The 16,942-nt window shown below is 39.7% G+C and overlaps 2 protein-coding genes across 2 annotated transcripts; one reads left to right on the forward strand and one right to left on the reverse strand.

Moving 5' to 3' along the window:
- Positions 1-1,133: 1,133 nt before the first annotated feature.
- LOC143825388 (vomeronasal type-2 receptor 26-like) lies at positions 1,134-11,647 on the reverse strand. Its single transcript, XM_077313416.1, has 6 exons — positions 11,439-11,647; positions 8,815-9,103; positions 6,677-7,492; positions 5,265-5,492; positions 2,427-2,550; positions 1,134-2,038 (listed from the first exon to the last, which is right to left on the reverse strand). Exons 1-6 carry the CDS (start codon positions 11,645-11,647, stop codon positions 1,134-1,136), a joined length of 2,571 nt encoding a protein of 856 aa, XP_077169531.1.
- Positions 11,648-15,002: 3,355 nt separating this feature from the next.
- LOC143825389 (olfactory receptor 12D1-like) lies at positions 15,003-15,950 on the forward strand. Its single transcript, XM_077313417.1, has one exon. It carries the CDS (start codon positions 15,003-15,005, stop codon positions 15,948-15,950), a length of 948 nt encoding a protein of 315 aa, XP_077169532.1.
- The last annotated feature ends 992 nt before the right edge of the window (positions 15,951-16,942 follow it).

Below are 16,942 nucleotides of genomic sequence, written 5' to 3' on the forward strand. Positions count from 1 at the left end.
TTAGAAAATGTCCAACTTTTTGAAATTCAGCACACATTTTTCTTGAATATGTATGACATTTCTATGAGAAAAAGTAAAATTTCAATTTTGGGGGCATTTAATTCTCCAAGGATTTTAGAATTCAAAATTTACACATATTGAAATGCATGTTTGGCAACTTCCCACATTTAGAATTCTTGGGTCTATCCTTTCCATCTAAAACTCAATTCATGTCTCCAAAAATCATTATATCTTCATTTTAGAATTTTAACATCCTTTGAAAGAAAATGACTTTTGTGTTATTTGGTACATACATTGTCACTAACATATGTACTTTGCTTTCAAGGAGTCTCGTTTTTAGAATTAAAAATATTACCCCTGAATCTCTTAATTGTTGTATTACTTCCAGTTGTGGGTTATTTAAACTAATGGCTATCATACACTTTTTATTTTGAGCTGAAGCAAGATATAATTTGCCTAATTGTTTGCTGTTTAATGTTTCTTCTTCACATGGGTTTCATTGGAGACAAGGAATATGTTGAAGCAGCTACAAGTCCAACCCTGGACTGCTGATAATATTTTTTAAATTTTTTTTAATTGAAATGTTAAAAATATTGAGATAACATTTCAGAAAAGAGGGGAAAACAGTATAAGAGATAAGTACAAAATAAGAAATAAAATAGGACACCAGTTAAGTATTCAGCCACAGAAAGCATTGTATCCTCAGACTGCTTGACTACAGTCATGCAATGATTGCCTCCAGACTGGACTTCTGTAACTCACTCTACACAGGCCTACCCTTGTCCTTGACCCAAAATTGCAGTGGGTGCAGCTGGCCCCTACCTGGTGGAATGAGATCCCTTGAGAGCTGCAAGCAGTGTCAGAGCTTTCACAGTTCAACAGGGCCTGCTAAATGGAGTTCTTCCACCAGGTTTTTGGTTGAGGCCAGAGCAAAGAAGATCTGGGCCCCGCACAGAGGTTATCAAGATCCTCCTAAAAAGTTTTCCCCAGAGGCTTTTGAAGGTCTGTTGAGCCAAAGGGAGTTTTATTGTTGAGAGTTGTTAACCACCATGAGCCATTTGGGAGTAGCAGTATATAAAATGATATATTAATAAAACAAAATAATAAAATATTTGACATTATTATTTTCTGGCTCAAGCATGGGCATTCCAAAGTAAATTTGCCTTACAGTTCTGCTCTGGTCTTAGCACAATAATGTAGCATTTGGGGAAAAAGATTAAACCAAGTAAAGCAGTGCTAGAAGCCAAGATAGAGAATATCTCTACTACCACCATGGACTTCCCATTATTGCTCACATAAGTGGGCACAAAGGACAACCAGACACAACAAAACACTAACATACTGAAGGTGATAAATTTTGTTTCATTAAAACCATCAGGTAGCTTCCTAGCCAAGAAAGCCACAATGAAGCTGGCCATGGCTAGAAAACCCATATAGCCTAGCACAGTGTAGAACATGAGAACAGACCCTTCATTGCAAACAAAGTTGATTTGTCCTTTCTCTGATGTCTTCTCCATATATGGGAATGGAGGAGAAGTCCCAAGCCAGACAGCACAAATGCCAACTTGGATGAGGGAGCAGATGATAACTACCGACTTTGTTAGTCTTTTTCCGATCCATTTGTGCAGCCCATTTCCTGGATTTCTGGCCAGAAAGGCCAAGATCACAGTGATAGTTTTAGCCAAGAGTGAAGAAACCGCAATGGTGAAGATGATACCAAAAGAGGTTTGTCGGAGAAGACAGGTAATTTTCCTCGGCTTTGCAATGAATATCAAGGCACAAAGGAAACACAGCAGGAGGGAGAAGAGAAGAAGGAAAGTAAGGTCACGATTGTTGGCTTTCACAATTGGTGTGTTCCTGTGTTCAATGAATATTCCTAGAACCACGATTGTGATGATGGAAAGAAAACCTGCAGATGATGCCATGATGATTCCCAAAGGATCTTCATATGACAGGAAGGAAATGAACTTGGGAATACATTTGTTTTGTTGATCATTTGGGTATTGTTCTTCTGGGCATTCCTCACAATAATCCATATCTGAAATTTTCAAAAGAGATCCATGTGGTTTGTTTTTTAAAGTTATAAATCAATGGGGGTGGGTAGGGTAATCAATTTTTAAATATGAGCCTGAATATGTAGATAGTATTGTCAGGATACATTGGGTGGATTCAGCCAGCTTATTCACCCGATATCATTGGACTCCTCTGCTTACTGATATTCCCACCACATGTGATTTTTGTTCATGTGTCCCATTCCCCTCCCCCCCCAAAAAACAGTATTCTGTTTAGTTAAAGGGAAACTCTCCACTTCTATTCATCAGGGTTGGATCCTATACAGTAAGAGACAAGCTAGTAAAAAACTTCAATCAACCTCAGCAACACCACATCAACGTACACTATCTGGTGATAGCTTTGTGGACACATACCCTTCCAGCTAGAGATTGCTCCTTTCATGCACTGGATACAATCAAAGCAACAAGCTAACTTCCCAACTGGAACCATTCTTCTGGAGCCAGGGTGGCAGCTTTCACTACACACAGATGTTGGTGTCTAAATACAGAGTCATGTGTTATGTTCATGAACATGGATTTCAGCAATCATTTGTATGCAAGAAAGAAATGAAGTCATCCAGGAGAAGACAAAGGGTTTATCTAATGCAGCATTCAATATTCAACAATAACTAGTGAGATGCCTTCAGGAAGAATGAAAGTTATAGTTCTCACCAGTTCTCTGTACCCCAGAACATGACATTCTTAAAAGAATGTGTCTTAACCATCTTTTAATTTCATATCACTTGTGTCTATGATTACAGCTTAGCTATATCACCCAGACACCTCAGTTAAATTTTAATGACTGAGAACATTATTTCACAAAATGCAAGATATACTTCCTTTTATTCTGTCATATTTTACTGTATGATCTCAAGTTTTTATTCGATGAGGACTTCTCCGGGAGAAGTACTGTAGATTAAAATGTCTCCCTGAGACTGGAGAAAATCTCCTTCAACTCCTTGACCAACTCAGCTTGATCAATTTCTGAGGACCAAATAGAAGAACAGTGTATGAATTTTGACATTCTTGGAGTCAAGATAGGATAAAAATGTGATCTTATGCTCCCAGAGGAACTCATAATTTAATCCTGAGACAAGAAGCTGGTTTATGCACAATAGACACTGTACTGTGGTTAAAGGTAAAGATAAAGGTATCCCCTGTGCAAGCACCGAGTCATGTCTGACCCTTGGGGTGATGCCCTCTAGCGTTTTCATGGCAGACTCAATACAGGGTGGTTTGCCAGTGCCTTCCCCAGTCATTACCATTTACCCCCCAGCAAACTGGGTACTCATTTTACCGACCTCGGAAGGATGGAAGGCTGAGTCAACCTTGAGCCGGCTGCTGGGATTGAACTCCCAGCCTCATGGGCAAAGCTTTCAGATGGCTGCCTTACCACTCTGCGCCACAAGAGGCTCTATACTGTGGTTACATATGTTATATTATTAGGTAAATCCCTCTAGTCTAATTCCCAATTACTGGCGTCCATTCTTTACCCACGATGGTCCTTCAGAGCTTGAGATCAACTAAGGTTTATTGTGTTAGATCCAGAACAGCTCCTAGAAGTTGGGCTTTTTGAAGCAAGAAGTCTGATGAAGCATGGACATCAATGCACAAAATGAGTTTGCAGATTTCCCCTTTTTCTATAAGAACTTGAAAATTGGGCCGGGTTTGACTTCAGCAATATATCTGAAATCCAAAATTTAGATGGGCATTTTAAGGGCAAAATTTAATGTCCTCCCATTGGCAGGGTCGATTCCCCCGAATCCCAATACAGTTGAAGCATTGTCTCTGCTCAATAGATACAATAGTAACAATTGCTCAGATTTTATTTTTCTGTCCCCTATACGTTGAAGAGCGAAAACAGCTAATCATGCCCCTCCTCGTGTGCTTTCAGACTCTAGAAAGCTTATTCCATGACACTGAGAGTTTTTAATTGAAATATCTATTGGATGATAGGCACAACAGAGTCTCATGTGCTGTACTAAATTTCTGTCATATGATGATTTGTAAATGCAAATCACTTCTAGCCTTAATTGCTAACTATGTAGCTTTTATAGCCAGGTTCCTATTTTATATCTACAGTCACTACACAGTTTGAAATATATTTTGTCATATGCATAGCTAATTAGACTGCACAATTTTTAATGAATGTTTGATCAGATTTAGCAGTTACTTTTATAGAATTTACACACATTAATTGTCAAATGTGGGGTTTTTTATTTGCATTGGAATTTTGCTGGTCAAGTCAGATATTATTGCATGTAGCCATAGGCTATCACAATACAAAAGGAAAATTGAAAAGAATTACAAATCAATAATAAAACTGTAAAATAAATTAATGAACAACACAGATTACAGTTACTAATCACAATAAAAACATGTCTAGGTTTCCTATAACCACCTCCCTATTTCTTGCCATCTCTGCAGGACAAATTTGCCCCTTATTTTCTTAGCTGCAAGGGCAAATAATGACATTAATTCAAACAACTGAATTAATATCTGATAATATCTGGTCAGATTTATCATTTAGCCCATCTAGTAGGACAGCAAGAATTTTGGCCCTAGGATCTGTATTCAGTGGACACATTAAAATGCAATGTGGGGGGATCCTCCACAATTAAGGCTCCACACACTGAGAAGCTTTGTTAATGTTTTATGGTATTGTCCACTCAATAGAGGCAGGTAGCCTTGCTGTAGGGAATGTTTTAGTGGGGTGCCAGTGGGGGACAGGGAGGTGGGTGGACAAGCACTGCATGAGTGACTGGGAGGCCTGGGGGATGACCTCAGGTCCAGGAGGTGACCTGGGGCCATTGGGAGGTGGGTAGGCTTGCAGCCCTATGGCAGGTAGCAGCTGCGGGAGGCACCACCCCATGAGGCAGAGAAGTGGCTGTGTTCCTGGCTGGCCGAGCATCAGTGTGTGTCAGCTGAAGAGGAAGAATACTGGCAGGTAGACAGATGGGAGAGCTGTGGCAGCTTCATCCCCACATGGGATCAGGAAGGCATGGAGAAGGGGCCGGCCAAGCCTTAAATAGTTTACCTAGGAATGTTTTATCCAGGAAGTATCTATTAGAAGACAGTTTATTTACCATGTTGAAACATCTGTTTATTCCCCTGACTGCTAAAAGATTTTTTTGAAAAGAGATAGTTGATAAGAAGCAATTTTCCTAACAATCTCTCTCCAGATTACGTGTCATGTTCCTCAATGTTCCTCACCTGGTTAAATCTGCCGTTCCACACTATAGCTTCATCCTTGATGACAATGACTTGATGCCCAGGAGTCTGAGGTTCAAGATATCCAACCTGGGTAGGGAGTGGGGTATTATTTGGCAAAATGGCCCAGTTCAAAATGTCATTTCCAGCATACAAATCTCCATTCCTATCGAAAGATATTTCTTCACCAGCACTGTTGTTAAATCGGACTTTTCTCAAGTGGGAATGTAGCTAATTTGAAAGGGGAAAATGCAACACCGAGTTATGCTTCAGGACTGCAATAATATCAGGCAAGGTTTCTTGCTGAACTTTATTAATTAAACTTAATTTGTTAATTTTTTTGAAATGAATCCTGTCCTAGATAAGATTACTTCTCTTACCCAGCTTGCTGCTACTTGATATAATCCCTAGTACCACCACCCATGAACATGGGCAAACCACAGGCAGATCCTTCCCCCTTGTGGCCAAACCACAAGAAAGCCCTGCACGAGCAGGCCCCACTCCTGAGTAGTGAGCAATGGACAGGTCCAGCTCCTCCAGACAATCTAGAATGCTGATAAAATAGGAGATGCCTTATTATAGGAGCCCTGTGGGTGTCAGTGTCTAATAGGGCACCATCTGCCATGTATGGGAGGCACTGTGGCTCAGCAGGCCCCCAGCCTCTTATGGAGGCTCTTGACATTGGCAGCTCCTGGTACACTGACACAGCCTCTGCCCGAAAGTGTCTGATACCCAATAGCACAACCACAGGCCATAACAAAAAACAACATAACAAATTAACAACATGTAATGGTTGATCGAGAGAGAGTACTATAGAGTAATGGTATAGGCAGGTGGGAAGCAGGAAAGAGGCCATGCCCAGTGCACTTCATCTTATATAGAGCCAACTTGGTGTAGTGGTTAGGAGTGCGGACTTCTAATCTGGTGAGCCGGGTTTGATTCACCACTCCTCCTACATATGCAACCGGCTGGGTGACCTTGGGATCGCCACAGCACTGATAAAGCTGTTCTGACCAAGCAGTGATATCAGGGCTCCCTCAGCCTCACCTACCTCACAGGGTGTTTGTTGTGGGGAGAGACACCTTCGGGTAGAGATAAGTGGCATATAAGAACCAACTTTTCTTCTTCTTCTTCTTCTTCTTCTTGATAGGGCTGGCCTCCCCGAAAACCATTGTCCAGTCTTCTGACTCCTGTGAGGCTTCTGACTTCATGGCCCAATGAGCCCGGTCAGCTGCGGCCAGAACACCCTACTCTTCCCAGCCAGAATCCCCTGAGATGCAGTCTCCGACCACAGGTAAGTTTGGAGCCATGTATGCCAGGGTTTGAAACGGGGACCTTCTGAATGCCAAGTAAATTCTCTACTACTCTTAACCCTTCTCTCAGTAATGTAATATTTTTCAAGTACAGACAGTTACCTTCCACGCATGAATATCATGGAGATCCACTCTAGTTGTTTTTTTCTTTGCTGATTCCAGATTAAACATTTCATGCAAACTGTGTGCTATGGAATAAACGGCATTGGAAATGCTGTAGCTATAGCTGGATGTGTTCATATCAAAGAGATCGCTAGTAAGTTCTTCCAGCCTCTCTTTCCCTGTACACGTATTCCAGGTTTCATCCAATGTGTAATTGGGCCATGTGCATTTGAATACCTGGGACCAAAAGTGATTCAGATACAAACCAGTTCCATAATTATTGAGATTAATGGTTTTCAGGAAATGCTGGAACCCGGGAATCTCGCGTTTGTGTACCGCAAAAGAGAGAGCACCATGGAATACTGTCAAGTTCCAGGGCTTCTTAGCAAAATGAGAAGCAAAGTTCCATTTAGTTGTTGTGATCCATACCTTGCCGCTAATCTGGTTTTCTTGCAAAAGTACTTGCAGGTCAATTAAATGGTCCGTCTCTCCATGCACAAACACTATTTTGGAAGTCAGTGTTGAAAGTTTCCTGCCTAAGGAATTCATAGATTCCGGAATAAACGTTTGAAAGACAGGCCAAAGAAGCATCAACTCGATACAAGAATGGCTTTTGCTAATTTCTTGGATAATTATTTGAAGAAATTCCCCACCGCTGTCGTTATCGGAAACGATTGTGCTGACCCATTTCCAACCAAAATGCACAAGTAAATGACTCATTCCATAGAACTGCAACAATTCACTTGGAACGGTTCGATAGAAGGACGGAAACTGAGATTTGTCACTCAGGATGGAGTCAAATGAGCCATAACTAATCTGTGAAGAAAGAATGTGGTGATTTCCCATTAAAAATCTGAATTGTACCCATTTCTAACATTCTGTATTTATGCACTGGTTTATATTAGGCTGCCAGGTTCAGTTGAAAACGGTACAAATCTGGAGGCCATTTTAGTTGTTCGTATATCATTAAAGAAGAGATAAGATAAACTTTATTTTGATTCATTGTTAAATGGTTGAACTGTAATTATAGCCTAGGGTAGGTTTTTTCTTCTGCTGTCAGGTTCATCTGACCAGCTGGCACAGGATGGCAATCTGCTTACCATGATGGGGGAGGGGAGAAACTGGAAACAAATGTGATATGCCTACAGCACCCAAGAGTGGTCAAAACCTCTATCATAGAATTAGCTTCTTACCACCGAGTTTTCCTAAAAATCTAAGGATCCCCCCCCCCCCATTCAATGTCATTGACATGCTTACCTTACTTCTTGGTGATGTGGACACATTGTGTTTATTTCTGGCTTCTTGCCTCTTTGGGAGGAATCCCCACGTGGCAAAGAGGACACCTGAAACAGTGAACCCCTGGCCACTAAAAGGGAGCCTGGCAACTCTTTTTTCATATTGTCCTTCTTATATTTACATCAGACCCATTTATTACATTATATGTCATCTTCTTCAAAACAAAAGGCCTTCTAAATTTCTGAGATCACTAAATATACCCAATGAGACACGACTTTAACCTCTGAGTCATTACACAATTACAGCTAATCTGTATATAACAACAAACAGATATATAACAAACCCTTTTTATACTGAGAGCTTGTGCATCCAATGTATTATACTGTATAATCATACTGTATAATTATACAGTATAATCATGGACACCTCAGAAACAAAGAGTTTCCCGGTACAAAGAGTTTCAGCTTTGGAACACTTTCTCCCTAACTTGCCTTGCTTACTTTTAAATACCATGCCAAAACCTCTCTTTTTACCTAGCTCTTTCATTAAGGGTTTTGTCTCTTAAACTTTTAATGGTATACTTCTTTCATGATATTTTTATCATCCGCATTTTAGGTTGCTCAATGTGTATTTCATGCTTCTATGTCTTGGCTTGTATTTAGTGACTTTTTAATGGTCCTAATCATAAGCCACTTTCAGATATTTGCTGGAAAGATGGAATAAAAATTCTAAATAAATGTCTTCTTTATTTCCCCACTAAGTGGCTCTTCCACTGGCTGCAACAACTTCTCCAATGCTATAAATCAGCATCAGATCAAAATAACTTGTATTTGGATCATGTGTCCAAAGCAGCTTGTCAGAATTAATTCATTCCTATATTGAGTTAGTATACCATTCATTACCTGTGGGATCTTGTATATCCCTAGGAAATTTGCAGTACTGATGGATAAATCAGATCGAAGACTTCCAATTACAGCCATAAGTGGTCTTTTCCTGCAGTTGTAGTTTGGGGTCACTGCATGTTGGCTGGATGTCAAAATTATTGAGTTCAAATAAATGTTCTTTGCCAATAAAAAATCTTGAGTAAGGTGGATGCCAAGGGTGAAGTTAGGCAAGAGTGTAGGATCCCTATTGATCTCCATTACTGTAAACAAGAATGCCAGGATGAACTGGAATGATTTGGGGAATGCCCTGAAATGAGGGAAAAACAGTAGTAATGCAATTGTACAATGACTATAATAAAGAGGCATAGTTTGTTTCAGTAAGGTTTGCACATAAGTACCCATCATGGCTTAGCTGTATTAGCAGCTGAAAGGCATTGCCACATAGCTCACCTGAGAAACATCTCTATGATGATAATTTTGAGATGATCCCCTTGCCAGTGCAAGTCATCACTTGATAAACGAAGCAAGCATTGCAAATCAGCTTCTGAATTTAAGTAGCCAAATTCGGATTAAGGAAGGTAACAGAAGCAGCCATAACAATTCCAAGCAAACTGATCTATGATTGGCAAAATGGATCAAGGCGAAGGTACTAGGTGGACAGTGTAGAACAATTAAGCAAGTTTATACACACATAACTTGTAACTTGTATGTGGAGTTCATCATGAGAAAGGCGGGATTAGAGGAGTCACAAATTGGGATCAAGATTGCAGGGAGAAATATCAAGAAACTCAGATATGCAGATGATACCACTCTAATGGCAGAAAATGAAGAGGAACTAAAGAGCCTGTTGATGCGGGTGATGGAGGAGAGTGCAAAGGTTGGCTTGAAACTCAACATCAAGAAAAGGAAGTTCATGGCATCCGGCCCTCTCAATTCCTGGCAAATAGATGGGGAAGAAATGGAGATAGAGACAGATTTTATTTTCCTGGGCTCCAAGATCACTGCAGATGGGGACTGCAGCAAAGAAATTAAAAGACACTTGCTCCTGGGGAGGAAAGCTATGGCAAATCTAGACAGCATCCTAAAAAGCAGAGACATCACCCTGCCAACAAAAGTGCGTCTAGTCAAAGCTATTCCGAGTTGCAATGTATGGCTGCGAAAGTTGGTCCATAAGGAAGGCCAAGTGTCAAAGAATCGAGGCTTTTGAACTCTGGTGCTGGAGAAGACTCCTGCGAGTCCCTTGGATTGCAAGGCGAACAAACTGGTCAGTCCTAGAGGAGATCAGCCCTGACTGCTCCTTAGAAGGCCAGATCCTGAAGATGAAACTCAAATACTTTGGCCACCTCATGAGAAGGAAGGACTCCCTGAAGAAGAGCCTAATGCTGGGAGCGATCGAGGGCAAAAGAAGAAGGGGACAACAGAGGATGAGGTGGATGGATGGAGTCACTGAAGCAGTCAGTGCAAGCTTAAATGGACTCCGGGAAATGGTAGAGGACAGGAAGGCCTGGAGGATCATTGTCCATGGGGTCGCGATGGGTCGGACACGACATACACACATAATGATCAAGGCCACTGTACTGGATTATGGCAGACTGAGAATTTTTTTTTTCCTATTAATTCACCCAATACAAAGAGTATAGGTTTTTTTTTTAATTGTCCTGGTGGTTTGAAGTCTTAACAACATCAGAGGTAGCTGCTTGTATTTTGAAAAAGGAACAGATTTTGGAATAAAATACAAAACACAGTTCTGAAGGATGGCACTTGTTCGTGGTTTGTCCCTGACTATTCAGATTCGGAAGACCTTTATTGGCATACAAACCTGATTCTCATTAAAGTTCCAAACCCTGTTGTGGCATCATCAGCATGTTCTGAAAGAGCTGCATATTGAAAAGGATAGATTTGATTGTTTTTACTATCATCACTGCCATACTATACAGGGTGATATACATGACCCAGGAGGTCTTGTCCAACTCTATGATTCTATGATTCCATGATTCTATGGTATTTCTTCTTCAGTGGCTTCTTCAGTGGTGAAGAAGCCACTTGTCCGAGACATAGAGTATAATCTCAAAGAATCCTGTCCACACAGAAGTTAGGGACCCCCAAATTCATTGGAGATTATTGTCCATTTTCTGTGTATACTTTACAGCTGAACAAGAATCTGAATTTCCCTGATCCAAAACCCTCGGCTGCTTTTTGATGAGTTGGCTAAATATCACACAAAAATTAAAATACAACGCAATGGAATGTTTTAATAAAATATTTAAAATATGCTTATAAACACAGCCCAACAGCATAAAAATGCCATTTTGACAAAGGCTAAATCCTGCTCCAACAAATTCTATCCACATATTTAAACTTGCACACACACACACATACACACAGGTAATAGACAGGTTAGAAAACAACATTTTGGTGTTACGCTTAAAATTAGCAAAGTTAGGCATCTGATGACTTCGCACGAGAAGATGTGTTATACAAACTACTGATGTTGGGGCCACACAGAGAAGAGTCAGTATGGGAGATCTTAATTATTGACCAAGAACACATGGGAGAAAGCAATGCTTTATAGGTAACATATTAATTGTGATAACCTGGAATTTCATTCATTAGTCTAGAATTCCTGGCTGAACAGTGCTTACCAAGCCTCAAATAAATAAGAAGGAGGCTGTTCAAAGCTGTTATTCTGGCTAATTTTCCCATAGAAATTAGACATGATACCACCAACGATAAAATCACCATCTTCAGAGTACCCATTGTACTGGAATCTTTTAGAATCACAATTTCCACAAGAAACTTTGCTGACACGATGAGATACCATCAGTATTATTAATGGCTTCATGAAGAGCATTTTGCAAAAAAAAAAAATGTATGGTTTCATTCACTAATCAAAAACGCAGAGTTCGACTCCATTCCTGGGGTGGGAGGGAGATGTGATAGCATATCAGAGAGGCAGGATAGCTGTAATGGAACTTCTGTAGTTTCAGGAACCAGACAACAAGTTCCATTGAGCAGAAACAGGAATATCAGAATTGCACAACTTCTTGAATATTGTGGTATTTTCTCTTTCATGAAAAGAGAACTGTGATTCAAATAGCGACCATAAATCTCCCCAAGGTTTGTTAAAATGATTATATAATCCATTAAAAGAATTTCTCGGGTTCATGAGCATGCGTAAACGAAAAAAATTCAAGAAATGAAAGAGAGGACTGTATTTTACAGAGATACAGTCTGATGGATAGAATGACAGACTCTGGCAAAGTCAGTCCATAAAATGGTTGCAAATATTTTTGAATCGTATAAAAATACTGTGTATTTATTCGTTTTCTTAAATAATCCTTCCACACTCTCAGCACCTCACTGATTATAGCAATCCCAGTAATTATTATTCACGCAATGACTGCTTGCAAGAAATATATAATTCTCAGATCAATATTATTTCAGGTCCCAGTCCTCACAGCGAAAAAGTTTTGTGGTATCTGACCAACACACTCTTCTGGTCAATAAAATTCTCTTGAGGCAGAAGAAGGGGGAAAGTGTGTAGCCAAATGGTAGGCTCAATTCTTCTACTAACAACAGCCTCCATTACATGTGATTTGGTTTATGAAGGTCCTTTGATCCTCAAAAAGACTTTTTGGTGGCTCAAAGGCATACCTCCTCTCTCTACTCCTACAGAAGAGTTTATTGGATGCAGCCCTCAGTTCAAGTTCAAAAGTCGAAGCTCAAAAATTTATTTTGATACAAAGCTAGTTCTAGAGAGTCAACAGTCATCAATGTGTGCACACATGATGATGATGATGATGATGATGTTATCCATTCAGTCCTGTTCGACCCTTGGCACCATGTGCCCCTGAAGCAGTAGGACTTCAAGGGGGTGCGCACAAATGTACCCATATAAATAAAATAAAATAATTATTATTAATTATACAGAAGGGAGACATAAGAACAAGTAAAATAAGATTGCCAATGCAAATTAGTAAGAAGTTGAAATAGACCCATTAGTTCATGCTGAATTAGAAAACTAAATGTATTAGAGCAGGGGTAGTCAACCTGTGTTCATTGACTACAATGGGCTCATGGGAATTGTAGTCCTCAAAAGTTTCAAGAGGTTTGGACTAGGCGGTCAAATTCTAGGGGCCTCCTAAGTGTGTGTCCCCATTGTATTCAACGATGGGAAAATAGATTCTCTTGTTTGGTCTTTCTCCATTAGATTTAATGGGGACAGATTGGGGACACCCTTTCTGGAAATCTGATTCAAAGAATGCTACTAAACTCTTTACTTAACTTTACCCTCCACCAATAAGAGTAGAACTAATCCCCCTTTAAGGCTTAACCTTTTTATGTTTTCAAGAAGTCAAATAGATTTGTGGAGGCCTTGTTTCCATTTTGGACTTACAGGGAAAAAAAAAATATATATATATATATATATATATATATATATATATATATATATTGAATATATATTGAATATATATATATTGAAATATATATATATATATATTGAATCACTGTACATCCACTAGCACTGTTTTAAAAATTATCCAGAATGTTAATGTCCCAACCAGGGAATATTTGTCTTGTTATTTTAACACCAGGCTCTCTCAAGTGGTTCACTCACTTCATTAAAGAAGAGTCATTGAACAATTGTGGATTGCATTTCCCCAATGATATGGAATGCATATATTCACTTAAAGGCAGATTTTGCTGCAATAGCTAAACTTCACAACTCTCTTGCAGGTTATACAGGTTATTCTTTCATATTTTGAACTGATTGTGATTTCTCATCTTTTCTTTTGTTGTTATTTTAGTCCGGACAAGCGCTTTTAAAGAAAAGGCTTACACTCACAGATATAAGACTGCAAAGATATAAGACTAGGAAAGATAAAAATACTGTGGTATTAAGGGACTTTAATGTGAGATTGTACTCTTGGTGGTATACCAAGCTGAAGTTCTTCATTGTGAACGATAGAAAAGCTCTGATTTGTGACAATAAGGCTAACAAGGAAGACACCAGGTTATACCCCATTGCCAGGATCTATCTTGTCATTTCTACAAATTTCATGCAGAAAACATTGAGAGTTATTTGAGTTTACAGTAGGTTGGTTTGTTACAGTTGTACCCTGCCCTTCTCCTTCAAGGATTTCTCAGCAATCCTGTGAGTTAGATTAGACTGAGAAAGGCAGAGAAAAGGAAAGAGACGATGGAAGAGACAGATGTGTGCAGTTTGCAACAGGTTTCAAGGCTGTTAGACTATCAATTTTATCCAGGTTCTCCTGACTAAAGATACCAAGTTTGGAAACACTGCGGTGAAATTTATTTGGTCCAAAGGAAACTTTTCTGATGTTCTTGTGAAATGTTCTCAGACATTTTACAGCTATAGGAATCCCACAATAAATTTCATTTCTCAAATTCTAAAAAAAAAGTGAAAGGGAAGGTAAGGTAAGAAGCCAAGCAGCTGTAGGCACCTGCCATTCAGATTCCCCACAATTAAAAAAAATGCTTCTGGGTTATTGCTTCCCCAATGAAACTGTTGCAAGGAATTTTCATAGACTCTGAATGAAATTAAAGGGGTTGATAGTAATAAAGTAATGCCATAAGATATTGGCAAAAATGTTGAAATTTCTCAGCAGTACTATATAGTGTATATTAAATTGGAAAAGGCACCCATGTATCTGGATTGGTATTATCATTACTGTGCCCCCAGGCAAGAAATCATGAATGAAGCCTCAAGGCTATCTGATACCCATTCTGGCATAACCAGATTCACTCATGCAATTCCTACCATCAGCTGTTGGCTTCAGGACCTCTGGTCATTGGTGAGCACATTGCTGGTATGTGAATTTTGACAAATGCTCAGTGATTCTAATTCAAGATGCTGGGTCTCTTCTCTGTATCTCGACCAATTAGTGATAACTATGACTGTTCAGTGTAAGATGCTTTTTCATACAAGGGTTTAAGGTATAGATTTCCATGTTGCAATCAAAATAAAGCCATTGACTGATGGTTATGATTTGTTAAGAACTGGTCACTTCCCCAAAGCCAGTCCTTTGGAACAAACTAACAATTGAATTATTTGGATTTATGTATTTTGTGTCCTCTGCACAACATCTTACCCGTATGTATTTTTCATTCTTCCTTATTATAGAAATCATGACATTCTAAGATTCTTGAGTATATATAATATTACTGTTGCTATTTTAGCCACAATGGAGAATCAGACAGACATCTCTCACTTCATATTGATGGGCCTGACAGATCGACCGGAGGCTCAGAACTTCCTGTTTGCTGTCTTTTTGTTCCTCTATCTAGCAAGTATACTTGGAAATAGTGCTATTGTGTGTGTCGTGGTGATAGAACGCCGACTTCACTCCCCTATGTATTTCTTCCTTGGTAACCTATCTTGCCTGGACATTTGCTACTCTACGGTCATCGTTCCTAAGATGCTTGTTGGCTTCCTCTTGGGCCACCGAAAAATCTCCTTTGTTGGATGCATCATCCAGCTCCATTTCTTTCATTTCCTGGGCAGCAGTGAGGCTCTTCTTCTAGCAGCCATGGCATATGATCGATATGTGGCCATTTGCAACCCACTGCAGTATCCACTCATCATGTGCCGAAGAGCATGTGTTCTACTGGCAGCAATGACATGGAGCATGGGATTCTTTCACGCCCTGATGCATTCAGTCATGACGTCCCGACTGCGCTTCTGTGGCCCAAACATCATTGAACATTTCTTTTGTGATATCAAACCACTCTTGAGACTGTCCTGCAGTAGCATAATACTCAACCTCAGCCTCCTCAACATTGTCACTGGGACAATCGTCATGATTCCTTTTGTCTTAACTCTTCTCTCCTATCTTTACATCATCTCCTTTCTGTTCCTGAAGGTTCAGTCTCATAGTGGGAGATGGAAAGCTTTCTCCACCTGTAGCTCCCACCTCACAGTTGTAGGGCTGCTTTATGTGCCAGTGCTGTTCAACTACCTACCTCCAACTTCAGGAGATTCGCCACAGAGAGACATGACAGCCACCCTCATGTACAGTGTCGTGACCTCTTTTCTGAACCCCCTGATATATACCCTCAGGAATCAGGAGATGAAAACAGCCCTGAGGAAAAGCTTGAGTAGGCTACTGCGTTCCGTAAGGATACAAGTATAATGAGAATTTTATTTATCGATGCCGTGTCCTGGAATAGACAATGAACACAATGGGAAACATTTATTTGTGTGTGTAGAGGGGGGAGGAGCCACAAAGTATGAATATAATTACGAGAAGAGAAACTTTTGTGTTGGAGAAATGCATGAGGAAAAATATGAAGGAGAAATAAAAACCCAGCCACTACCTATATGGCTGCCCTTGTTCAAAATACCACATGAAATGAGAATATGTGTGAATAGCAAAGGAACACTTCAATTAAGCTGATTAGTGCCCTGCTCTAAGTTTCCCACAGAAGATGCAAAAACTGCTTCTTTAAAAAAAAAATCACATGGGGCACTGAGTAGGCACCTTACATAGTTTTAAATGTAGTTGGCATTAAAAATATATATATGATGTGCTGTTTTTAATTTGGCTGTGGGGTTCTTTTTATTGCTTTATGATGTTGGACTTGAAACTGCCTTGAAGAAGTAGGGTATATGTGCATTCTAAAAATAAATGAAACCTCTCTGGAAAGAAGCACTATATCTTGGAGTAACATGTGGGAGAAGCATAAGGGGGAGCAATTGTCTTCATATATAGCTTGCGGCTTCCTTTGAGGAATCAGGGAAGCCCCCCTTCCCTTGCAAAGTAGCATGGCAATCTAGAATGGTCCTTCATCTGATCCATGAATGCTGTACTTAGCTGTGTCCAAAATTCATTTACAAATAATTAGATATTAATTACTGGTTCCTAGAAATTTATTAAAGGTCTCAACTGGACTACATGTCTGTCATATTATCCAAGCTCTAATAATACATGTAGATGTTTTTCTAGTACCCAACAGGTACTCCAAAGGATAGGGGGAAAACATACATACTGCAGGTGGTTTACCCTTTTTCTCTCCTGTTATCTCCCCAATACTTCCCTGCAGCTGGAATAAACTTCATTTAGAAAAGCAGATGGTTACAATCTACCTGCCCCCACCTAACTGAAGTTTGTGGGAATGATAGACA

This window comes from Paroedura picta, chromosome 16 (assembly GCF_049243985.1).
Source record: "Paroedura picta isolate Pp20150507F chromosome 16, Ppicta_v3.0, whole genome shotgun sequence".
In the NCBI taxonomy this organism is placed as follows: Eukaryota; Metazoa; Chordata; class Lepidosauria; order Squamata; family Gekkonidae; genus Paroedura; species Paroedura picta.